General features: G+C 49.3%; 1 protein-coding gene across 6 annotated transcripts in view; it reads left to right on the top strand.

The window, feature by feature from the left end:
* AKAP1 (A-kinase anchoring protein 1) overlaps window positions 1-23,017 on the top strand; it is a 37,310-nt gene extending 14,293 nt beyond the window's left edge. For 4 of the 6 annotated variants that reach the window (XM_017873110.1, XM_017873109.1, XM_017873107.1 and 1 more), the window contains 10 exons: window positions 7,111-8,839; window positions 11,693-11,826; window positions 13,460-13,586; window positions 14,161-14,288; window positions 16,133-16,310; window positions 17,782-17,932; window positions 18,530-18,597; window positions 20,053-20,126; window positions 20,654-20,716; window positions 21,900-23,017. In XM_017873110.1, the coding sequence (XP_017728599.1) occupies window positions 7,135-8,839; window positions 11,693-11,826; window positions 13,460-13,586; window positions 14,161-14,288; window positions 16,133-16,310; window positions 17,782-17,932; window positions 18,530-18,597; window positions 20,053-20,126; window positions 20,654-20,716; window positions 21,900-21,974 (2,703 nt within the window). In that variant the 5' untranslated portion in view covers window positions 7,111-7,134 and the 3' untranslated portion in view covers window positions 21,975-23,017. The remainder of the gene's footprint in view (window positions 1-7,110; window positions 8,840-11,692; window positions 11,827-13,459; window positions 13,587-14,160; window positions 14,289-16,132; window positions 16,311-17,781; window positions 17,933-18,529; window positions 18,598-20,052; window positions 20,127-20,653; window positions 20,717-21,899) is intronic. The other 2 variants (XM_017873108.1, XR_001885799.1) reach the window with 2 other exon arrangements.
* The last annotated feature ends 2,756 nt before the right edge of the window (window positions 23,018-25,773 follow it).

The following is a 25,773-nucleotide window of genomic DNA, read 5'->3' as shown; positions in this document are numbered from 1 at the left end:
AGTCCTGGGTCTTGGGGAGGAGCCAGCCTTTGATTAGCTTGTGAGTATGAAGGCTTTGGGGACTACTGTGATACCACTTAAACGTTGAGAAGTTCAGGTTTACAAAAACACACCTCAGGGCAAAGAGAGCAACTCTGAAGAGTCTGGCCCAGTGCAGGAAGGAAGATGTCAGAAGAGCCTTGTAAGGCTGAAGGGGAATGTGTATGTATGAGAAGGTGGCACTACCTGGGCATTCAGGAAAGGCTGATGCATTTTATACCACCTCTTGTAGGCCTGTCTGACCAGGTAAATGGCAAAATGGCATCTTACCAATTACCAAGAAGTCTGTTTGACTGCGGTGATAATTGCCTCAGGGGTGAGGGAGTGAGGGGCTAGCTGATATATATATACATATATATGTATTTTTTTTTTTTGAGGCGGAGTCTCTGTCACCCAGGCTGGAGTGCAGTGGTGCAATCTTGGCTCACTGCAAGCTCCGTCTCCCGGGTTCACACCATTCTCCTGCCTCAGCTTCCCAAGTAGGTGGGACTACAGGTGCCCACCACCACGCCCGGCTAATTTTTTTAATATTTTTAGTAAAGACGGGGTTTCACCGTATTACCCAGGATGGTCTCGATCTCCTGATCTCATGATCTGCCCGCCTCGGCATCCCAAAGTGCCAAAATTACAGGTGTGAGCCTCTGCGCCTGGCCTAGCTGATTTCTTGACTAGTGGGAAGTGGGGGCTGGTGGAGGGGCATCTGTGAGGTGTCTCCTGGCAATGGGTGCCCTTAGTGAGACCCCGCCAAGGCCTGTTGATCCCAGGGGCTCTTGGCTCTGTTCTTGTTGGAGGAGGGTTCATATCTCTAAGCACAATTCACCGGTAGCAAGGAAAAAAACACATCTTCCATTCTGCTCTTTGGGGATCTTGTAATCTGTTCTCAAGTGCTGGTGGAACGCTTCAAGCCAGGCAGTTCCTGTTCCTAGAAGCAAGGGTGTAGATAAGGGCTTTATCTTGAGCCACTCACTGCATAGAAGCAGTGACACACCTGGTTCCTGATTGCTCAGCCTTGGGTCTCTGGCTTTAGTCCAGAGTGTGGGGTGAAGGCTGAGGAGTAATGGGCACTGGGAATTTAAGTGGGACATGCTGGATTCTGTGGGTTGGGTGACATGGCTTCAGGGTAGCAGTATTCAGCGCCTTCTAGGAGGCCTTCCCTGGCTTGGAAATGTAGAAACCATGTTTCCTGGGCAGTAATTCTTCAGTAGCTCCAGTGACTGTAGGGGTGACTCTAGAGGTGGTGGTCTGAGGGTTTAGAGCCTTAGTCTCTGGGGAACAAGCTGGGCTGGGAGGGCTAGGGGTGGTGTCTCGGTAAGCTACAGAGCAGCAGGCAGGGATGGGCGTTGTGGCCCACAGTGGTGGTTCTGTGCATTCTGTCTGAGGACCGAGAACAGGGCAGGTGAAGTGCAGGGAGCCTAGTGACAGAAAGCACTGGGGACTGGGTGTGGGTGGCCCAGAGTACAGGACCAAAGCCAGGGCGGGGGTGCGTGCTTTGAGTCTTGGGTCTCTACCTCACTGTAGTATAGTCCCCTTATGGGATCTTGGGAGGCTGGTTGTGGTGGTGTGGTGTGGGAGCAGCAACTAACTGCTGGACAGGCAGGACCCCTTGGGATCAACTTTTAGTTCTAAAGGGGTGGGGCTTCTCCCAGCCATCTTGAGAGGTGGTTAGTGTTTTGAGCAGACAGCCAATTAGAGTCTGTGGCCTTGGGCCCTTGATATGTAAAATAAGGAAAACTGTCCCCCCGGTGGGGTAGTTGTTAGGATTGTTTTTCTTCCTCTCTACCCCATCCCATTTAATCTTCTTCCTAAGATCAGATAATTGCTATGGGAGTCACAGCTATAAATCTGGGTGAAATGGATTGCCTAGTTAATAAGGAATCACAATCTAAATTTACTGACCTGGCCAGGCGCAGTGGCTCATGCCTATAGTCCCAACAGTTTTTGAGGCCGAGGTGGGTAGATCGCTTGAGGTCAGGAGTTCGAGACCAGCCTGGCCAACATGGTGTGAAACTCCATCTCTGCTAAAAAAAAAACAAACAAAAAACAAACATTAGCCAGGCATGGTGGCGTGTGCCTGTAATCCCAGCTACTTGGGAGGCTGAGGTGGGAGAATCGCTTGAACCCGGAAGGCAGAGGTTGCTGTAAACCAAGATTGTGCCCACTGCACTCCAGCTTGGGCGACAGAGTGAGACTCTGTCTTAAATAAATAAGTAAGTAAACAAACAAACTGACTGGGTGAAAACCTGGGTTTAGACTCAGTTCCTCTTCCTCCTGGCATGTGCGCTGTGGGGTAGTATTTGATCTCCTGACAGCAGGCCATGGGCACACTCCCCTATAGCCACTTTCCCCATAGCCACTTTCCTGTCTCAAACTGTCCTTACTCTTTTTTTTTTTTTTTTTAATTATTTTTTCCAGCCAGGCCAACATGGAGAAACCCTGTCTCTACTAAAAATACAAAATTAGCTGGGCGTGGTGGCGCATGCCTGTAATCTCAGAAGGCTGAGGCAGGAGAATCGCTTGAACCCGGGAGGCGGAGTTTGCGGTGAGCCGAGATCACGCCATTGCACTCCAGCCTGGGCAACGAGAGCAGAACCTGTCTCAAAAAATAAAATAAAATAAAATTATTTTTACTGGGCAGCCCCCAAACCAGAATAGGTTTAGGAGGAATTCCCTGTCTTTACTCTTTTATTTGAAAGACAATTGAACACAAAGCAAATACAAGGCAAATCTCCCATCGTTACCACTTTTTTGGGTGTGTGCAGGTTGTTAGAGAATAGTGATTCTCTTTTTTTTCCCCCAGGATAGGGTCTCACTCTGTTGCAAGTGCAGTGGCATGTTCTCAGCTCACTGCAAACTCTGCCTCCTGGGCTCAAGTAATCCTCCTGCCTCTGGAGCAGCTGGAACTCTACCACCTGGCTAATTTTTTTTTTTTTTTTTAAGAGACAGGGTTTCACATGTTGTCCAGGCTGGTCTCAAACTCCTGGCCTCAAGCGATTTGCCGCCCGCTCCATCACCCACAACCCCAGCCTTCCAAAGTGCTGGGATTATGGGTGTGAGCCACCACACCTGGCCTCAGAACAGTGATTCTCAAACTTGACTGCACATTGTAATCACCTTGGTTTAAAAAAAAAAAAAAAAAAAAAAAAAAAAACCCTGCTGCTGGGGTCTCACTCTAAGATTCTGATTTAATAGGGCTGGTGCTGCCTTGGCCTTGGGCTTTTAAAAGCTTACCAGGTGATGCTAATGTGAAGCCAAGTTGGAGAACCATCATGAAAGAAATTAAAAATCTCTCCTCCCAAAAGGAGGAAGTAAGACTATCTTTATCTGTGTGTAAGAAATCCCAAGGAAATCTACTAAATGGTTAGAATTAGTGAGTTCAGCAAGTTTGCAGGATACAAGATCAGTGTACAGAAACTTCCCCTCTCCTACAACTGAATGACTTGTTGTGTGTCCTTCCCAGTTTTTCCATGGGATTATGTGAACATAGACATTCCATACACATGGTGGTCTGTAGGTTTTTGTTTTATGTATCCAGGTGATTTTTTCCATGTTGGCACATGAGATCAGCTTCTTTCTGTAACATCGGTATGTCCATGGATTCCATAATCTACCTAGCAGTGATTCCCCTGAAATGTTAATCCCAATTTTGTTTCAAATGATGCCTCAGCAGGCATTCTTGTATAGACCTCTGCCTATGCAGAGGCGTGTGGGTTAAAAACATTTTGAAAAAAAAAATTTTTTTTAAGGGACTAGTCTTACTATGTTGCCCAGGCTGGTCTCGAACTCGTGGACTTCGGCGATCCTCCTGTCTCTGCCTCTCAAGTAGCTGGGATCACAGGCACTTGGCTTTGTGGATTTTTCTTTGTTGTGGTTTTGTTTTTGTTTTTTTAATTTAAAGATGCCAAGTGTGGGATTTCTGAGTTGTAGGGTGTGGTTATGAGCTTTTAAGAGCTATTATAAGGCTCTCCAGAAAGGTAGTACAGACCTCCCCTTTTCTTGGCTCATATAATGCCTCTTCCCCCCCGTTCTAGAATAATGGGTTCCATATTTAATGTGGAAGAGAATTTAGGTACCCATCCCTTGGCTGTATGCCTTGAGCTATTTTTTTTTTTTTTTTTTTTTTTGAGACGGAGTCTCGCTCTGTCACCCAGACTGGAGTGCAGTGGCACGATCTCAGCTCACTGCAACCTATGCCTCCCGGATTCAAGCGATTCTCCTGCCTCAGCCTCCTGAGTAGCTGGGATTACAGGCACCCACCACAATGCCTGGCTCATTTTTTATTTTATTTTATTTTTATTTTTAGTGAAACACGGTTACAACATGTGAGCCAGGATGGTCTCGATCTCCTGACCTTGTGATCCACCCACCTCAGCTTCCAAAAATGCTAGAATTATAGGCGTGAGCCACTGCACCCAGCCTCCTTGAGCTATTTTAACCTTTAAGATAGTAATACATTTGGCTGGACGCCGTGGCCTGTCATCCCAGCACTTTGGGAGGCCAGCTGGCGGATCACCTGAGGTCTGGAGTTCCAGCATAGCCAACATGGTGAAACCCCGTCTCGACCAAAAATGCAAAAATTAGCCAGGCGTGATGGTGGGCGCCTGTAGACTGAGCTACTCTGGAGGCTGAGGCAGGAGAATTGCTTGAACCCAGAGGCTGAGGTTGTAATGAGCCGAGATCACACCACTGCACTCCAGCCTGGACGACAGTGAGATAAAAGGAAAACAATCTAGCAAGGTTCTGTGTTTGAATGTGAAGTAAAATGGTAGCACTAAGTTTTCTCTCTGAGGAACTGATGTAAAGTCTTAGCCCTGGCCACTGCCTAACCCTGCATTGTGCTTCAAATGCTATCATTGCTGCTGCTTCAAGTATCAGCAAGAAAGTTTACCTTTAAAGATACGGGGACTTTCAAATGGAGGTGACCTTCTCACTACCACTGCTACTTCAGCACTGTAGGGGCAGAACACACCTCTTAGCATTCCTTCACAAACTGTAAGGTCCTTCGGAATCCCCTAGGGGTCTTGTTAACATGCAGGTCTGAGGTGAGACTGAGGTACTGCATTTCTAGCAAGGCCCCAGGCGATATTCAGGAATTCCGGTACACGGATCGCACTTTCAGAGGCGGAGTCCTAGAGTAGTGGTTCCCAGCCTTGGCTGGAAATTAGAATCTCTCAGGGAACTTTTAAAAGTACTGATGTTCTGGTTCTGCCAGAAAACATTAATATAAGTCAATTAAACCAGTATGAGTTGTTAAAACATGTACATTTGTTATGTCTAAAAACAAACCCAAATAAGGTGTAATTCAGCTTGTCAGTTCGAAGATTTTTGGTTTTAAAAAGACATTACTTTGGCAGAGAGATTTAAAGTTCGCTGGCACAGGAAGCATTGAATATAAGTGTTCTAGAATAAGCCCATCATATACCTTTAATGAGTGTTAACCCTGCTTTGCAAAGAACTTTCTATATCTCAGCTAATCCTTATACCAACCATCCATTAAGAGATGTGTCCCCAATTTACAGATGAGGAAAAATTGAGTTTTCTATCCCCTTTCCATGTCTGCTGTTGCCTTCTAGGCCCTTGCCGTTTCTCCTTGCTTAGACCTAACTGACTTAGGTTTCTAGGTTCCTTCTGCTCCATCTCTTCACTTTTCTTTTTTGAGATGGAGTCTTGATCTCGGCTCACTGCATCCTCTGCCCGCCGGGTTCAAGTGATTCTTCTGCCTCAGCCTCCTGAGTAGCTGGGATTACAGGTGCCTGCCACCACGCCCAGCTAATTTTTGTATTTTTAGTAGAGACAGGGTTTCACCGTTTTGCCCAGGCTAGTCTCGAACTCTTGACCTCAGATGATCTGCCCAGCTCTGCCTCCCAAAGTGCTGGGATTACAGGCATGAGCCACCACGCCCAGCCTCGATGCACTTTTCATCTTGTTCCCAGAATTGCCTTCTAGAAACAATTTGGTGTGTGTGCCTTACAGACCTATGCTGGTTCTCTGTTGTCTACAGGATAAAGTCCAGACTACACAGTGGGGTGCTAGGGCACCCTCACTGACCCCACGAGGGTACAGATGCTCCTCAACTTACAATGGAGTTACATCCTGGTAGACCCATTATAAGCTGAAAATAGCATAAATCAAAAATAAACACATCTAATGCACCTAACCTACTGAACACCATAGTTTAGCCTAGCCTACTTTACACGACCTGAGAACACTCACAGTAGTCTACAGTTGGGCAAAATCACCTAGCAGCATGGTCCACTCTGGATGCCCGATGTTCACCCTTGTGATAGAGTGGATGACTGGGAGCTAGCATCGCGAGAGAGCAGCGCATCACATATCGCTAGTCCAGGAAAAGATCAGAATCCAAAATTGGAAGTATAGTTTCCACTGAATGGGTATTGCTTTCACACCATTGTAAAGTTGAAACTTTCTAAGTTGAGCCTTGGAAGATCAGGGACCGCCTGTACTTGAGTCCTCCAAGTCTGACCTGGACCTTCATGCTGCAGTTTGCTGTGTTGGTCCCTCACCCTGGAGCATCTCGTTAGCCATTTGAAATTTTATTCCTCCTTCATTCTCAGCATCTCTAATTGCTGAGTAATGAAGTGCCATTTCATTGACTCATTTTGTGGGTAGATGTGAGGAACCCATGTACATGTGGATTCCATGGGGGTTTGAAATGCTCCGATGCCACTTGATAGATAAAAATGTTCTGTGAGTTTAGAGAACTGAGCCACACTGAGCAGAGCCAGCCCCTTTGGGGAACATAGGGAGACTCTGGCATCAGGAAGTGATGAAGGGAGGAATTTGGGTTAAAGAATAGAATGTTTGGTTTGTTTCAAGAGGGTGTGTGAGTTGGGGAGCATGGAGGGGAAGATGCCTCTTCCTGGCCTCTGACCCCCAGCGGATCACACAGAGGGTGGACTGCTACAAGCTGAGAGTGTGCTCCTCTTGGAGGGCAGGGAAGGTGGGGGAGATGGCTCCGGCCCTACCCTGTTGACTGTCTTGCATGTGCAGTTGCCAGTATCCTCCTACCTGGCTCTGGAACATTTCTCCTCCCCACTCTCCTGCTCTCCCCAGGTGTAATTACTTCAAGCCTGCAGGATGGCAATCCAGCTCCGTTCACTCTTCCCCTTGGCATTGCCTGGGATGCTGGCACTTCTCGGCTGGTGGTGGTTTTTCTCTCGTAAAAAAGGCCACGTCAGCAGCCATGATGAGCAGGTGGAGGCTGGTGCTGTGCAGCTGAGGGCTGACTCTGCCATCAAAGAACCTCTTCCCATGGAAGACGTCTGTGCCGAAGTAGTGTCCACGCCCCTCAGTGTCACAGAGCCGCCAGAAAAGGAACTGTCCACCGTGAGCAAGCTGCCTGCAGAGCCACCGGCATTGCTCCGGGCACACCCACCTCACCGAAGATCAGAGTCCTCGGGCAGTCTTCCTAACACCATAGACGTGAGATTTCGACCAGGAACGCACAGAGACAACAGTGCAAAGCTGGAGCTAGCCCTGACAGGTGGTGAAACCAAATCGATTCCTCTAGAGTGCCCCCTTTCATCTCCAAAGGGTGTACTATTCCCCCGCAAATCAGCTGAGGTGTGTAAGCAAGAGTCCCCGTTCAGCAGGGTGCCAGGGAGGGGCCAGCCAGGCTCCCCTGCAGCCCCCCCGGAGAAGCATGGCTCTGGGGAGAGGGCAAGAGAGACAGGTGGGGCCGAAGGGACCGGTGATGCTGTATTGGGGGAAAAGATGCTTGAAGAAGGTCTATTGTCTCAGGAGCATGTCGTGGAATTGGAGAACAGCAAGGCCCCCAACCTAGCCTCTTTAGAAGGGGAAGAAGAGAAGGGGAAGAGCAGCTCATCCCAGGTGGGGCCGGTGCAGGAGGAAGAGTATGTAGCAGAGAAGTTGCCAAGTAGGTTCATCGAGTCGGCTCACACAGAGCTGCCAAAGGACGATGCGGCACCAGCACCCCCAATCACAGATGGCAAAGCCCAGGACAGAGATGTTGAGGGAGAACTGGGCAATGAGGAGAGCTTGGATAGAAATGAGAGCTTGGATAGAAATGAGGAGGGCTTGGATAGAAATGAGGAGGGCTTGGATAGAAATGGGGAGGGCTTGGATAGAAATGAGGAGATTGAGCAGGCTGCCTTCCAGATAATCTCCCAAGTGATCTCGGAAGCAAGCGAACAGGTGCTGGCCACTGCGGTGGGCAAGGTTGCAGGTTGCGTGTATCAGGCCAGTCAGCTCCAAGGGCAGGAGGAAGAGAGCTGTGTCCCAGTTCACCAGCAAACTGTCTTGGGCTCCCACACTGGGGAACCTGCCATAGCAGAGGCAGCTGCTGCCCGGTCGGATGCTGCCCTCCCCTCGCCAGGCCTACCAGCAGAGGGCTCAGCGCCACCAAAGACCTACGTGAGCTGCCTGAACAGCCCTCTGTCCAGCCCCATCAAGGATAGTAAACCAAAGATCTCTGCACACCACATCTCCCTGGCCCCCTGCCTGCCACCGACCACCCCTGGTGAAGAGTCACCAGACCGGGCAGGCATCCTGGTGGAAGATGCCACATGTGTCACCTGCATGTCAGACAGCAGCCAAAGTGTCCCTTTGGTGGCTTCCCCAGGACACTGCTCAGATTCTCTCAGCACTTCAGGGCTTGAAGACTCTTGCACAGAGACCAGTTCAAGCCCCAGGGACAAGGCCATCACCCCGCCACTGCCAGAAAGTACTGTGCCCTTCAGCAATGGGGTGCTGAAGGGGGAGTTGTCAGACTTGGGGGCTGAGGATGGATGGACCATGGATGTGGAAGCAGATCATTCAGGAGGTAGGAGGGTCTCGGGTTCATTTAGAGGATGGGGCGCTCCCAGTATTTCTTGGAGAAAGGCCGCCAGTCTGCCTCTCCCTTCTGCTACTTGTGCAGCAGAGTCATGGTGCTCTTCAGCTTTTTGCCCCCACCTGCAGAGAGCTGGACACAGCATAAAGCTGGTGGGTAACTGAGGAGTTAGATTGCCCTGAAACCCCAAGTCTTGGGAGCTGTCACTTGGTTCCTCAACCGGTGACCTTCCCCAGTGAGCCCTTCCCAAGGAACCAGCTCCAAGTTGGGCTCACTGATTAACATTAGTGTGCCTTTTTTTCTTTTTTTAAAAAAACGATTATTTTGGTGCAGATGGAGTCTTCCTGTGTTGCCCAGGCTGGTCTCGCACTCCTGGGCTCAAGTGATCCTTCCGCCCTCGGCCTCCCAGAGAGCTGGGATTATAGGTGTGAGCCACCATGCCCAGCCCATTTTTTTTCTCTTTTAAACACTAACCTCTGTGTGTGTGTGTGTGTGTGTGTGTGTGTGTGTGTGTGTGTGTGTGTGTTTTAATGGAGAGGCCTCCTTAGCTTTGCTTCCCTTGAGTGCCAAGTATGGGTGTGAGTGTTTTGAATGGCTTATTTCCTTTTAATCATGTGCTGGTTCCCATGTCTTCACCTGCTTTCCTTCTCCAGAAGCTCTTACAGGGTAAGTGCCCAAAGAATGGCCACAGCTTTAAATACTTGTGGGAGGCTCGAGCTTCCTGAGTTGTCGCTGTCACCTTTGCAGAGAGCCTCAGCCATTTTCTTTCTGTGCAGTTGCAGCTCCACCCCGGGAAAGCGGGGCACTTTGATAACGAGGTGTCCTGGGTTTTTCGAGTGCTGACCTCAGCGTAGACAGTTCAGACCGCTAACTTACAGGTCAGCAGCTCCTGACCCTGCTTCTGCAGCCACCCTGGGGTGTTTTCATTTATCTCATGGAGAGAGGCCACGAATATCCCAGTGACTCTCTGACTTGTTTGTCCTGGAGCCATTCCCTCCCATTTCAGCCCCAGGAAGGTTGGGAATCTTTATCGGGAATTTTACCACTTTCTGCAGCATCTCGTTTGTACCACACACTACATTTTGTCACCTCCAAGATGCTGTTGCGACACTACAGTTTTTATGTACCTTGGAAAGAAAAAAGTGCTACCAGTCATGATTATAGAAGGCCAGATACTATATGATGCATCCTAATCTCTGGATGTTTAAATGTTTCTTAAAATACTGCATCTTAAAATGGGTGGTTTTTATTTTATTTATTTTTTAAGAATAAAGGAGTTTCCCTTTGCTTACTGCCCCTCAGCTGAATTAACAAGCCCCGCTGCCTTGTCTGCCTACTCTAGATGGATAGTAGTAGCTACTCAGACCTGTTGAGTTTAGACTCGAACCTAAGCCATGGTGATGGGCAGGGAGGTTTAGAGATAGCGGGTGGAAATGAGGTAATACTGTCCATGAGCATGCAGTGGGTGCCAAGCACCAGGTTAGTGCCTCACATGCACCCTCATGTCAGCCCTGCTTTGTGTGTGAGAAAGTTGAAGCTGAGAGGGGTCCAGGGACCACCCCACTGAGGGAGCTGGAAGCTGGCCTTTGAGTGCAGCCTGCTAGAGTCCTGGTGTGGTTCTGAGCCACTGCTGGGCACCATCGGGATGGCAGATGTTAGCCAGTCCCATTCTGTGGGACAGAGGCTGGGGGCTGTGAGTGAGCAGAGCTCCCCGCCCCCTTCCCCAACCCCTGTCAGCCTGTTATGCTTCCAGCAGGCTAGCCAAGCAGTCTTCCTCCAGAAGGGGTACTTTTCCCTACATGAATCCTGTTCCAAGTGCCTAGGTTAAGGGGGGAAGTCACTTTGAAGGTGATTCTTCCTTAGCTGGGAGCAGGATTTCTTGGGCCTTAGTTGTCTGCATCCAGTGTATGGGTTACTTGGCAAAGGATTATGCCCAGGGTTTGGAGAAACCATGTGGAAGGTAACCTAGTTGGTAGACTCTCAGGAGTAATCTATTTCTGGTGATGGAGTCATCCATATTTAAGCCAGGGCCACTTCTCTTGAGCTGATCTGGACCCTCTTTTTTTGTGACGGTCCCTTTGGCACACTCTTGAGCGAGAGTGAAACAGCCCAGGTCGGGAGCAGAGTCCTGTTCCCATTGGGTTTTCTTGGCCATGAGCTTTGGCTCCGTCTTTTGACCAAGGGAGTATTTGAGCCAGAAGAGTGTTCAGAGTTGCACGAATCAGGCCTAAGCAAAGGGAAAGGAGACTCTCCTTTTTTTGTCCACATATGGCAGAGGAACGAGCAGGTCCCCGCTAGGTATAAGAATGGGGCCCTCAGGCCGGCCAATGAGGACTTTGTCTAGCTCTGCTTGGCTGAAGGCCTGTACCTGTGACCCTGGGACTGGGCCCTGGGGACAGGAGACCGACCCTTGGACTGAGAGGGTAGGATAGTTGGAAGGGTGTCAAGGTGTTTGCAGTCCATCAGTCTGGCTCTCAGGACCATGTGGACCTCAAGCATGTCTCTTCCCCTGCCCTGTGGTCTCCCCTTCCCTGGGCGCAGTCTGTCCCTTCCCAGTTCACCACTTGTGTCTCTGCTCCAGCAGCTGTGGCTGGGTGCGGCTGCCAATTAAGCAAGTGGGACTGTAAGTGGCAGGCTAAAATTAGGTGTATCGACACCCCCAGTCCTCCTTTCATTGGGGTTGTTCTGAGCCTTCTAGACTGTAAGTTGACAGTCACCTGCCAAGCTTGAGGAGCGGGTGTGGGGCAGGGCCTCCTGGGAATGTGAGTTTGGGAAGTTCTGGGTTACTGGCTGCTCTGAGCTGGGGTCTGTGTGTGTGCGCGCCTGCTGCTTCCTCCCCTGCAGGTTCTGACAGGAACAGCATGGATTCCGTGGATAGCTGTTGCAGTCTCAAGAAGACTGAGAGCTTCCAAAATGCCCAGGCAGGCTCCAACCCTAAGAAGGTCGACCTCATCATCTGGGAGATCGAGGTGCCAAAGGTAGGGGTGGAGTCCCCCAGGCTGGTTCCATGGTAACCCGCAAAGCTCCCTGGGGCCAGGGTCATTAGACCTGGGGGAGGGAGCTGGGAGAGGGACAGTAAACCAGAAGGACCCCTGGGTCAGCCAAAGGCTGCGGGGAAAGGACACACTACACTTTGCCAAGGCTCAGAGAGCTTCTTGCAACATGGAATTCCTCCGGCTGCCTCCAGGAGCATCTTATTCTTGTACTTCTCAAACTCGCAGGCCTGTGTGTCTCTCCCTTGGGGGTGGTTCTTGCATATTCTGGGGCTGAGATCTATTTGGAAAAAAACACTGAGGCCGTGGGGGCCAGCCAGAATCCCTTCACTGAGCTCTGCTTAAGTGCTCCAACGTAAAGTGTATTTTATAATTGAGCAAAGCATAAATCCATATTTTAGAGAACTTGAAAAGTATAGAAATATATGCAGAAAATAAAAATCAGCTCTAATCCTACCCTTGAGAGTGACTGTGAAAGACTTTTATTTCCTTCTCATCTGGCACCCTGTGGTTTTTAAACAAAACTGAGATTATGTCACTTTAATTAATACTTTAAATATTTAACAATTTAATTTTTGTGTGTTATTCTTTGAAAATGTAATTGTAACTGCATTATTCATTGTGTGAATGTCAGTTTACTTCATCAGTCCCCCATTCCTGAGTGCTTAAGTGGTTTCGAGCTTCTTGCTGTTAGAACTTACAACATATTAGCTTGATCTTGATGTTTGTCTCTGGGGCTTGGAAATAATTTGTCAGATCGCATTCTCCCAGGGCCCTGGGCTCTGTGCTGGGGTGGAGATTTGACTTGGTCTGAACTCTGGGTCGGAGTGGCTGTTTTGACCCTGGGCCGCCAGCTCTCTTGGTGGTTTCCTCCCTGGAGGGTCCTTACCCATCCTGCCTGCTTTTCCTTCAGTGGTTACAGAGGGCTTGACGAGAAAGGCTGTGCCTGAGAAGGGACCATGTCCCCAGTAGCTCCTCTGGGAGGGGGTCGTTGGGGGTTGTGTGGGAGCCCGTCTTATGTAAGGGTTAAGTTTGGCTCCTTCTGTCCGCCTTGAACTCTGGCGCACTGGGCACTTCTGCGTGCCTCCTGCTCTGCAGGCTCCAACCTGCTGTCACTTGGCAGTGGGAGCCCAGGGTTCTTAGACCTTCATTTTCAAATCGAGCCCCTTTATCTTTGGATCTGAGTAGACCTGAGGGAGAGGGGCACGAGAAATCGTGTGCTGGCAAAACTTCTCAGCATGGGTTTTAGAGGAGAAGATGCTGCTCCCTTTGCGGCTTTCTGGGTCTGGGCCACATTTTTGGGATGAAATGGGAACTGCTTGGTCCTGGAGCCAGACTGCCTGGTTCAACTTCCTGGTTAGCAGCTGTGTGACCTTAAGGTAGTCCCTTAGCCTCTCTGGGCTTGTATCCCGGTCTACAGAATGGTGATAAAGTTATCTGTGTTTCATAGGTACTATGAGTAAGTGTAAGTGCTTAGAATAGTCCTGGAAAATAAATGCTGACATGGTAACAGCTAATATGTTTGAGCGTGATCTTGTGTAAAACAGAAGTAGGTCTTTGGGTGTCCAGGGAATTGGTTTCCCGTTAATCCTCTCAACTCTTTTTCTCTTTCTGGAAGCACTTAGTCGGTCGGCTAATTGGCAAGCAGGGGCGGTATGTGAGTTTTCTGAAGCAAACATCTGGTGCCAAGATCTACATTTCAACCCTGCCTTACACCCAGAGCGTCCAGATCTGCCACATAGAAGGTCAGTAGCATCTGCTGCTTGTGTTGCCTCTTACCTGAAATATTAAATCGAAGTGACTAGCATCTGAGTTTCAATTGCTATCTTTTTGGAACAGGAAACCCTACTTCTCATCCCAGGGAAGGGAGCCTTGGGTGTCTTCCCTCCAGCCTTTCCCCCATTTCAGGTGCCTGCGGGAGACTTAGGTCCCTCCCTACTCTGATCTTTGGCCAGGAGAAGTGTGGGTGCTTGGTTGGGCGGGGCCTGGGTCCTGGGTTCACAGTGCCCACCACCCCATAAAGCCTCCTCTCAAAGCAGTAGTGCGCTGTGTACAATTCCCCTTTGGTGTTTTCCCAGCTGCCTACCTCTTCCTGTTGCATGGAAAGCATGGATCATAATGACAGAGGTATCATTTGAAAGGCTTCGATGCCTTTCTTCCTAAAGCAGAGCTTAAGTGTTTGGTACTTCAGAGATGCACTTTGGAACTCTTCAGAGATGCAAAGTCCAGTGGAGTAGGGTATGTGGCTGTGTTTTTGTGAGTGTGTGTGTGACTTTCCTCTTATAGTGATTGTGTGTCCTGCCCCCATCCTCTATTTAGGCTCTCAGCATCATGTAGACAAAGCGCTGAATTTGATTGGGAAGAAGTTCAAGGAGCTGAACCTCACCAATATCTACGCTCCCCCATTGCCTTCACTGGCGCTGCCTTCTCTGCCAATGACATCCTGGGTGAGCATGCTACTGGGTGATCCGGACTTCTTGCCTCTTTCCCCGAAACCTGCCCCAAACAAGAAACTCCCCAGACCTCAGGCTAAGAAGGCCAAGTGCACATGAGTGCCTGTGCCCTCTCCCCTCTGGCCTCCACTGTCGGTTCTGCTATGGGATTGTGTTCTGGGGACAGGGGTTAGGTGGTGATAGTCCTCGCAGGAAACCAGAGGCCTCTTGGTCCCCATGTGGGAGGACCACTTTCCTTGGCTCTGCTGCCTGGGCACCTTTTAAGTTTTCTAGGCATTTGCTTAGAAAGGATGGTGTAGTTCAGCCAGGAGATTGGGTGTGTCCAGGGTTGCCATTCAACACCTGAGACCTGAGTGGGACTAGTATCATGGGTTTGGATGGTGCTTGTTCTTTCTTCTGGTTGAGTCAGGCCTTAGCAGTGGCCCTGGTGAAGGATCTCCTTCCCCTTCCCCCTCCCCAGGAGGTGCCTAAATTGCAAAGAAGAATGAATACTTCCCACCAGGCCTGGAAGCCCAGTGACTCTTTGGAGGTTGCCCCAGGAGTTTGGCAGAGGGAAGAGCTGCCATCTCCGGGGCTCCTGTGTGCGGCTGACTGCAGGGTCTCTCAGGGCCGTTGCCCATATCCTGCAGTATACCTCTGACCCTAGTAGGGCCTCATCTCACCGGCAGTAGAATTGCAGAGTTCTGTGGACCAAAGACTACATTTTACACAGATGGGCTTGACTGTGCTGCTCCAAGGAAATTGCCCTCCTGGGTGTTTTTTTTTTTTTTTTCCTGTTTGTTTGTTTGTGTTTTTAAAGGATGATAGGCATTTCAATTTTGTGTCTTCCCCTTTGCAAAGGCCCTTGGACTGGAGAGAAAGGATCGGGATGTCTTTTTCCTGTGGATATTTGAGAGTGGGCTAAATACCACTTTATGCTTTACTCCTGAATCAAGAGTTTTTTTCCCAGGAGGCTCGGTCCTAGACTCTCTTTTTTTCTTTTTCTTTTTTTTTTTTTGAGACAGAGTCTTACTGTGTTGCCCAGTCTGGAGTACAGTGGCATGATCTTGGCTCACTGCAACCTCTGCCCACCAGGTTCAATCGATTATCCTGCCCCAACCTCCTGAGTAGCTGGGATTATAGGTGTGCTCCACCATGCCCGGCTAATTTTTGTATTTTTAGTAGAGATGGGATTTCACCACATTTGCCAGGCTGATCTTGAACTCTTGACCTCAGGAGGGTAAGCAGCAGGAGGGAGAGCAAATAGGAAGCAGACTCTGCTAGACCTTGACCACCAACCTGACCTGAGGCCACTGCTTGCTCTTGGGAAGGCAGTGTGGATGCTGTCAGATCATAGGCTCCTGGGGTCAGCTGCCAGTCCACAGGAGTTGGCTAAAGGGCCTGAGGGCCTGCCTACTGCTTATTTTCAGGAGTCCTGTTCTCAGTGGCCACCTCATTCCTGTGTTTGCCCTCCCTGGGTCTTACAGATTCATCAGTGGAAGTGGGAGGGAGGGCACCACTGGTAGGTGGACCCTGCCAGGCCTGTGTAAGGCCCAGCACTACCTCCGCAGTTGCTTCTTTGTTGCCCAGTATCTGTGGGACCCTCCCTGCCTGGCCCTGAGGTGAGACTGTCCCTAAGGGCTGCTCATAGTATTGCAGGACAACAGCCACAGGGGTGTTGCACATTTTCTATTGTTAAAGTAGTCCTTCAGCCTCTGCCTTCTGGGTGCCATGTTGTCTTGAGTTGCCCTTTTCAAAGATGTGCCAGCCCAGAGACTTGCCCTTGGGCCTCGGGACTTATTCAAAGATGAGATGAGAGGGATTGTTTCAATGACCGCTGCCCCTTCCCCTCTATACAGCTCATGCTGCCTGATGGCATCACCGTGGAGGTCATTGTGGTCAACCAGGTCAACGCCGGGCACCTGTTCGTGCAGCAGCACACACACCCTACCTTCCACGCGCTGCGCAGCCTTGACCAGCAGATGTACCTCTGCTACTCTCAGCCTGGAATCCCCACCTTGCCCACCCCGGTGGAAAGTAAGCAGCGCCCTGAGGGTTCGGGAAGGGGGACCCCTGGGGTGGCCTGTTCTGCCCTGGATCCTGATCAGGAGGAGGCTGTTCTGGGATCCTTCATGGAAGCAGCGTCCTTCAATTCTTGCCATTGTTATGGAGCTGGGGTGGGTTTCCTGGCGAGGCAGAGCTGGGGTTTCCACTGGCTGGCAGAGTGATGGGTGTTGGAGTAGAGTTTTGACACAGGGATTCAGATCCCAGCTCTGCCATAAATTGTTTTTTAATTTTTTCTTTTTTTTTCCCTCAAAGCCAGTGTCACAGTATCTGCCACCTATTTATTATCTGTTAAAGGGGGTGATACCCACTTGTTCCAGGAATTAGTGTTGAATACTGTATGTGTTACATATAAAGCACTTGATGCATATACTGGTTACCATAAAAAAATCCCTAAGTCCAACAAGCCTGTGCAGTGTGTTGGGTCATCTGTGTTTAACAGATGAGAAAACTGAGCCTCAAGTGACTTGCCCAAGTGAGCAGGATCTGGGGTTTGAGCCCAGCCTTTGTCATTATTATCTTTGTTGTCCTTATCAGAGAGGATCAAATGTCAGAACATAACCCATTCCTCACCAGGGGCTGGCGGGGTCCCTCAGTGCAGTAGAAAACTTTTGAAGTGATCTGTAGCTTTTTGTGTGTTACTCTTTTCCTTTTGGAAGGATAAGGATTTAGTTTTCATCAGCTTCTCTAAAGTTGCCTTAATCCAGCAGTAAAGACTGAACTGGTGTCTGAGGGGTAACTGCCAGGGGTTCTCTCTAAGGGTCAGGACCCAGCACAGTCAGCCTCATGTCACACGTCCTCATCCTGGCCAGCCTGGGGGAGCTGTTGGGGTGCTGCTGGGAACCTTTACCTCATGGTCTCATCTGCCTCTGACCTACAGTGGGTTAGTGACCCCTTGATCCTGGGCGACTGCCCAGGTGCTCTCAGCACCTTCCAGAGGCAAAGGTTAGAAGAAGGGGGTTTAGGCCCAGGAGGCCCCTTCTGGTCAAGCTCTCCAGCTGAGTTGTGGGCTGGAGCACACCCTAGGTACGAGGATGCCAAGATCCGCTGCACTTGATTTCTTCAGGGGCTTTCTCTTAAATATAAGGCTGGCCCTGGCCCCCATTCCTGAGTGCTGTGTTTACTTGGTTTATTCCTATTCATTTGTGTCCCTCTTGGGTCCCAGTAAGTTTTGGAGTAACGGACCTAGACTGAATGCTTTTCAGTCTGGATGGCCTTGGGGGCAGCACACTTGCTAGGCTGAACTTCTCACATCCAGGTTCTTCCCTCAGCTGGTCTTGGGCTTGGGGGAAGCTTTGCTTGGGGCCGGTTGCTGTTCCTGTCCCCTGCACTGCGGAGGTGCAGGTCTCTGAGAAATAACGCAGGGAGGTGGGTAGTGGCCAGGTGGCCCTTGGTTCCCTGTCCTGGGCCAGGCATTCCACACACTCCGCTCCCTGCCCTGCAGTAACGGTCATCTGTGCCGCCCCTGGTGCGGACGGGGCGTGGTGGCGAGCCCAAGTGGTTGCCTCCTACGAGGAGACCAATGAAGTGGAGATTCGATACGTGGACTACGGCGGATATAAGAGGGTGAAAGTAGACGTGCTTCGGCAAATCAGGTGAGCGGAGATGCCTCAGACAGGCCTACGCCCTGCTTGTCTGGGATGTGTGATCTCTGCATGGCTGGGTCAGTTGTGCCAGGGCTTGGGTGAGGGTTAATTCTTCTCTCCTGCTGCTTACTGTGTTTTAGCGGAGTCTGATAGAAACAAACTCCATTACTCGCTCAGCCAAACTGAGTCAGAAGGCCTGTCTTGTGGAAGAATCCTCGGCATCATCCTTCAAAAGGGAAGCTGGGGCAGGCGTGGTGGCCTGCTGCAAATCCCAGCGCTTTGAGAGGGTCACTTGAGCGCAGGAGTTCAGGACCAGCCTGGGCAGTATAGCAAGACCTCATCTCTACAACAACAACAAAAAAGGAAAAAAGTGAAGCAGGCTCCTTTTTAGGAATTTGCTGTAGGAAGTCCCTCTGAGGTCAGGCTTGCAGCAGGGCCGGCTGTCTGTGTTTGGGTGTGCCGTGAGCCATGGCCTGCTGCAAAGTACGAACCCGCTGCTTTGCTGCATTCCAGGTTGTGGGCGTCACTGTACAAAGATGAATACTGGCTTGGAGTGGAGTCAGCCTTCATGGCCATGTTAAACTTGTTCCTTTCTTGCCTTCCCAGGTCTGACTTTGTCACCCTGCCATTTCAGGGAGCAGAAGTCCTTCTGGACAGCGTGATGCCCCTGTCAGGTAACAACTGGGGTCTCTGGCTTGGGGGATTGTTGGGGACAGTTGTCAAGAGTAGGTCTTTCTCTCTCAGAGCCTCCGTTCTCACCGGGAGGACTTATGCTAACATAGGTTGCTGCCATTCAAGAGCTTCTGATTGAATAGATCTGGGCTTAGGCCCAGGAACTTACATTGCTATCAAGTTCCCAGGTGAGACCAGTGCTGCTGATCCTTTGAGATCCACTGCTCTAGACTGTACTCAGACCTCAGGCACTGAAGGGCTTCCAACAAAGGCACTTTCCAGATTATAGTCCAGACCCAAAGTCTTAGCCCCAGTGGTAGAGGGTGTGCTGTACTGCTCAGCCAGGCCATAGCTCCACAGGACACAGTGGGGACACCCTATCTGGTGTCTTAGACTGTGAAAGCATTGTCAGAGGGAAGAGGACTGGCAAAATCTTGGGCAAATTACTTAGCCTCAACTTTCACCCCAGAACATGGGAATGGTACCTGTCTTTGATGCTGGCTGTGAGAATTACATAAACCTAAGGTCTGGTGTGTAGAGGGTGATGAAATGGCAGCTGTTTATGGCTAGGAATTTTGTATTTGTAGGTGATAGTTCATCTCATCCCATTCCCTCCCCAGGTTTGCCCCTTCTGATCTTCTTCTTGCTTGTCTTAAGCAATTAAATGCGTTAGAAATACTACAGTCTAGCTGGAGTCGGCTCAGAGGGAGCACTAGGGCAAGATCTTTGTTTTGCTTCTTTTATTGCTGTTGCCCCTCCTTCCTCTCTGCTTCTGTCCTTCTAAGCGATCTGTCCAGACCCAGCTGAAACTCCTTCTCCTTAGTAAGATTTTCCCAGATCTTCCTTGGTAAACCCCTGTCTCTCCCATCCTTACCACTGCTTGCCTTGGGTGTATTGTTCTATGTTAACTTTTGTAACCCAGCAAAGCTGAATGCTGCTGCAGCACCTTGCCCCCTCTGAGTGGCTGCCCTTATTGGGCTGTGTGGCCAACTGCCTGGGTTTGATTCCCACCTTCACCACTTGGGAACTGGTTGACCTTCAGGAATCCACCTTTGCCTCAGTGTTCTCTCCTGTAAAGTGGGGATAGCACTGCATGTTACTAATTTGGTGGAAGAACACATACTATATGCTCTGCATTGCCAGCGCCCGAGTTGATGGTGGTGGTGGTGGTGCTGCTGCTGCTGGTGGTATTGGTGGTGATGTTGGTGGTGAAGGCAAGAGTTTCTGTCCATCTGTTGTCTGTGCTCCAGTGGGCAACATGCTACAGCGGCCCTGAGTTTATCCACTGGGAGTCGTATGGAGGCCTAGGCTCTCTCCCTGACTCGGGTGGATCTCCCCACTGCAGTCCCACAGCATCTGAAGCATTCTACTTGGAATGCACCTGAAACTTACGTATATGACAAGGGTGCCTTGCCTCAGTGACAGCCTAAATGCTGCTTTTCCTTTTCCTCCTGAAGACGATGACCAGTTTTCACCTGAAGCAGATGCCGCCATGAGCGAGATGACAGGGAATACAGCACTGCTTGCTCAGGTGTGTGGTTCGTGGGGGTAGGGGAGGCAGGCTGGCTGGGTTCTTGGGAACTACCTTTCAATGCCTTCTTTCCCGTGGCTTGGCCCTGGATTGACCAGTAGTATTTAAGGAAAGGTGCATGAAGTAGCTAATACTTGATATTAGTCTGTTCTCACATTGCATAAAGAAATACCTGGGGCTGAATAATCTATAAAGGAAAGAGGTTTAATTGACTCACAGTTCTGCGGGCCTGGGGAGACCTCAGGACACTTACAATCATGGCAGAAAGGGAAGAGGCACGTCTTACATGACGGGCAGGCAAGAGACAGTATGTGAAGGAGGAACTGTCAGATACTTATAAAACCATCTGATCTCGTGAGAACTCACTATCACGAGAACAGCATGGGCACACTGCCTAATGATCCAATCACCTCCCACCAGGTCTTTCCCTCGAAACATGGGGATTATGGAGATTACAATTCAAGATGATATTTGAGTGGGGACACAAAACCTAACCAGATCATACTCCCCCCTCCCCACTTCTTCAGGTGACAAGTTACAGTCCAACTGGTCTTCCTCTGATTCAGCTGTGGAGTGTGGTTGGAGATGAAGTAAGTTCTGCCCTTCTTTTCTTTCTGTGTTGCTGACCCGAAGTAATGGATTGATTAAGAGCTGGTCCTGGGGTTTGTTTCCTCTTGAGTTAATCAGAGGATATAACTGTAGACAAGCACCTCCCAGGGGACACTTTGGATATCCTGATTGGGGGTGGTGGTGTCAGTGTCCTCTAGTGAGTAGAGGCCAGGGATGCCTCTAAACATCCCATAGTATTCAGGACAGCGCCCCACAGCAAAGAATTATCCAACCCCAAATGTCAATAGTGCCAAGGTGTGAGACTTTCTGGGACCTTCCCGTAGGTTGGGTTTTTCTGTCTTCTATCTTATGGTATGAAAGCTTAGATTTCTTCAGCATATTAAAAAGCCTATCCTGGCCAGGTACAGTGGCTCACCCCTGTAATCCCAGCACTTTGGGAGGCCGAGACGGACAGATCACTTGAGGTCAGGAGTTTGAGACCAGCCTGGCCAACATGGCAAGACCCCCATCTCTACTAAAAATACAAAAATCTGCTGGGTGTGGTGATGCACACCTGTGATCCCAGCTGCTTGGGAGGCTGAGGCAGGAGAATCATTTGAACCCAGGAGATAGAGGTTGCAATGAACCAAGATCGCGCCACTGCATTCCAGCCTGGGTGACAGCAAGACTCTGTCTCAGAAAACAAACAAACAAACACCTATCCTCATGCCACAGCAGCCAACAGAACACTTAAATAAATGTTCCTGTTGGCTAGAGCACAAGCCATGTCCCCCACCCTGTTACTCGTTTTTTTTTTGGAGACAGAGTCTCGCTCTTGTTGTCCAGGCTGGAATGCAGTGGCGTGATCTTGGTTCATTGCAACGTCTGTCTCCTGGGTTCAAATGATTCTCCTGCCTCAGCCTCCCAAGCAGCTGGGATTACAGGCATGTGTCACCACGCCTGGCTAATTTTTGTATTTTTAGTAGAGGCGGGATTTCACCATGTTGGTCAGGCTGGTCTTGAACTCCTGACCTCAGGTGATCCACCTGCCTCAGCCTCCCAAAGTGCTGGGATTACAGGCATGAGCCATTGCGTCCAGGCTACACTGTTAGTCTTGTACATCTCTTGCCTGCAGTGGCAACTGGGGAGGGGAGAGCTCATGTTGGCTTGGGACATGGCCCCAAGGTGTCATGGACAAAGCTTTAAGGGAACTTTCTTTTCTAGGTGGTGTTGATAAACCGGTCCCTGGTGGAGCGAGGCCTTGCCCAGTGGGTAGACAGCTACTACGCAAGCCTTTGACCCCGGTTCCCCATGCTGTTTCCTGAGAGTCTTTTTTTGCACTGTTGAAACTGGGCTTGGCACTCAAGTCAAAGATTAACATCAGAATAACAAACATTGCCCTCTCCAGAAAGTCCTTTCTTCCTCCATACTGTAGTCCTATTGAGAAGACGTTTTGTCTCTGAGAAAAAAGGATGAAACTATGGGTTGGTTCTCTTCTCAAAGCTAAAGGATAGTGTTTAACAAGCCAGCTGGCTTATCCTGGTTCTCAGCTGTTTAAAAAAAAAAAAAGAAAAGAATAGAAGCAGTCTCAACCAGATTGTCCTCTTCCCCTGTTCCATTCCCTTCTTCCTTCTATCTCCTTCCCCGGCAAAATCCAAACAAACTGGCAGACAGGCCAGGGATGTGTGTTGCTTGCTTGAGAGGGTTTCTTTTACTTCAAATCTTTCTTCAGGGAGCAAGACATGAACTGACTAATTGGTATCCACTACTTGTACAGCTTACATAAATGAATTGATGATATTTAACCAGTTTTTATAAACTTCATCTAGGTCTCTAAATACAGACTTTTTAAATTGCAACTGTAAATATGAAGTGGTCATCACTCCTGACCTTGGTCAGTGGGGAGGGGAACTGGTATCCTGCGAAGCCTGGTTGTAATTTGTACCCATTTTCTATTTGTGCAAACTCTGTAAATATGTGTTTAAACAAATGTAATATTTTGTACAAGATACACTGGAGAACAAAGGGAACTCAAGATTTTTCCAGCCACATATCACCTGTAAGTAGAAGTCAACTCCGCAGTGCAGCTGCCACCCTTGGCCCCTCTGGCCAGGGCCCCTGTGGCTTCCTGCGCACTGGTCGGTTGACTGTATGGTAGAGACTGTGATCTGGGAACTTTTTGCTGTACAAATCTGTTAAAAAAAAAAAAAAAAAAAAAGTAACTCATTGAATTAACTTGCAGTGGTGTGTTTGATTCTTTTTTAGACTGGCTTCAGCATTGTGCAGTTTAAAAATAAGTAACTTAAGTCACTTAAACTTACATAAATCTTCAATTGTATGAACTATAGCTTTGAGTCCATTTTTTTCCAGTGGTGAAGAACTGGGGAGGGGTGGAGAGTCAAGAGGGGGGTGGTGAGTGTGGCGAGCTGGATCACAGGCCCCACACAACCACCTCTACAGGAGACCCGTGGTTTTTTGAAGACAGTTTGGCCAGAAATTTCTATCTGGCCTTTTCTTCTCTCTCCTTGTTCCACCAGGTGGCAGCCAAGTGTCCTCTGACTTCCTTCACTGCATATTAACGAGCCAGACTCAGTTTAAAGCACTGGCTTCTAAAACAGGTTGTGCCTTCTTTGGTTGTCATTCTTAATAGATTCATGAAGTTATTTAATCTACTATAGTGATGAGAATGATGTAAGAAATACATCATTATGTATGGGAAGAGATACTGCCTCAATTTAATAGCCCCTGCTCTTAAAGAAGGCTCTGGCCACTGCTGCCCAGGCCTACCCCAGTGCCCTGCCCCAGCCCCCTACGTTTGAGGCCTCTGGCTGCAGGGCTGTTGAGCTTGAGCTCTAGTCTTTAGAGAGCTAATGTAGCCTGAGGGTCATTCAGATTGGAGGTATTCTCCCCACCGCACAACCACTCCTGGGAGTTCCTCCCAGATCCAACCCAGCTGGCTTGTTCTCCTTCCCATCTCTCTGTCCTGGCGGAAGACTGCAGCCCCAAGAGTCTGAGCTGTGACCATTGTCAGGTGCCCATCTTCCCCTCCATCCAGGTTCTCACCTGTGTGGTTAACAGCCTCCGTTTCCCTCATCTGTAAGATGAGATAACCTCATAAGGCAATTTAATCATGGAAATGCCCTCTGCTTCTACAGGGCTTGGTTTCAGGGAGCTTGCCTGCAGTTCTTAGCCACTGTTGGCTTTAAGTCCTGGCAGGAATTGGGTGTGACTTTGGCCAAGTCACCATACACCCAGGTCTAAGCCTTTCCTCTATAATCCAGCATTGCTGGAGCATGAAAAGGTCTATGGAAGCCTTCCGACTAACTTAGGAAATACGCACAGAGCCTGGTGTGCAGGTTGAGCTTTTATCTCCAGGGAACCATTGAGGGGTTTCAAACATTAAAACGTGATTCTGGTGCAGGGAAAAGGATGGGTGAGGTGGAAGTGTAGACACAAGAAAAGGATTCTTCTGGGATGGAGCCTGGGGCAGACAAGATGTGATGAAGTCAGGATCCTCAGATAAAGCCCTCTGTGCTTTCATGAGCGGGATGGGCTGCTACTCGGGACTCCCAGGCCTTAGAGTCCTACCCTGCAAGGGTGCCTCCATTAAACTCAGTTTGGAATGCCAGAGGAAGAGCAAGTTGGAGGCTGGTGAAGGACTTGTACTCCTCGAATAAATGCTTCTCAGATTGTTATGGGTCTTTGATTAATTTCCAGAGTTCTGAAAACCTTGACTTCTAACCATTTTGCCAGATATCTCATTGTTCTCAAGGAGGAGCAGATTTATGGAGGTCCTCGCTCCATTCCTCCGCAAGTCAGCTGCCTGGGCAAGTGCATTTGAGACACCCTCTTTTAATTACCTGTGGGGCATCCAGGGGGTGTCTTGGTGTGAATTGGAAACTCACAGGAGAAGCCAGTGCTGGTGAGAGATCTGGTAATCTGCCCACGGTGTAGGGGAGAGAGGTGGTTTGCTGGACGCAGGAGGCTAGAGCTTCCACCCTGTTCTCACTGCAGGTGTTGGTATCAGTACCGCCCCTCTGGTCTCTGGGGCATCATCGTGGAGGATGGGTTCTAGGGTTACTGGTATACCTTGTACAACCTCAGGTAACCACTTGTAGACATCAACATCTATCAGACGATAACTAATGTCAGTTCTAAGATAAAATGAGAGTTGTAGCTAGAGTTAGGGAGTGCTTACTGTATGTCAGGTGCTGTCTTTTACAGGTAACACTGAGTCCTTGACACAACCCAGGGAGGCAGGGACTCCGTAGATGAGCAGACCCAAGAGATAGAATATGGTGACTTTGGAAAGTGGTTTGTGGTTAGAGCAGAGCTGAAACTAAAAACCAGGCTGCTACCCCAGGCCAGGTGCTCTTCACCACCACTCCTAAAGCAGCATGGATTCATCTTGGCCCAGTCCACATCCCCAAATAAATGCCACAGTGATTAAATGATCAGTCCATGGGAAAGCTTTGGAACTTAGAGTGGGAAAGATACCATGACAGGAGACATCAATGATTTTGCTTTTATGGAAAATTTAAATCTAAGTAACATAAAGCCGAGAGACACTCACAGCAGCTAGGGCCAAAGAGTGAACATTTTGAAACTGTGGTAATGTAAAACAAGGAAAACTGGCCAGGTGCGGTGGATCGCGCCTGTAATCCCAGCATTTTGGGAGGCTGAGGCGGGTGGATCACTTGAGGCCAGGAGTTCGAAACCAGCCAGGCCAACGTAGCGAAAACTCCATCTCTATTAAAAATAGGAGAAAAATTAGGCATGGTGGCATACACCTGTCATCCCAGCTGCTTGAGAAGCTGAGACGGGAGAATCGCTTGAACCTAGAAGGCGGAGGTTGCAGTGAGCTAAGATCATACCACTGGACTCCAGCCTGGGTGACAGAGCCAAACTGTCTCAAAAAACAAAAAACAAAAAACAAAAAAACCCAAAAACAAACCTCTAAGTTTCCATTGGGAAATATTATAAAGGATATGGATGGAAAATCTGGGTCTGTTCCTAGACCAGCAGTGTCCAATAGAAATATATGAGCCACATCTGTAATTTAAAACTTTCTTTTTTTTTTTTTTTTTTTTTTTTTTTT

This window comes from Rhinopithecus bieti, unplaced genomic scaffold (assembly GCF_001698545.2).
Source record: "Rhinopithecus bieti isolate Rb0 unplaced genomic scaffold, ASM169854v2 scaffold_7870, whole genome shotgun sequence".
Classification (NCBI taxonomy): Eukaryota; Metazoa; Chordata; class Mammalia; order Primates; family Cercopithecidae; genus Rhinopithecus; species Rhinopithecus bieti.
The sequence above is the reverse complement of the archived record's forward strand: the minus strand, read 5'-3'. Positions and strand labels throughout refer to the sequence as shown.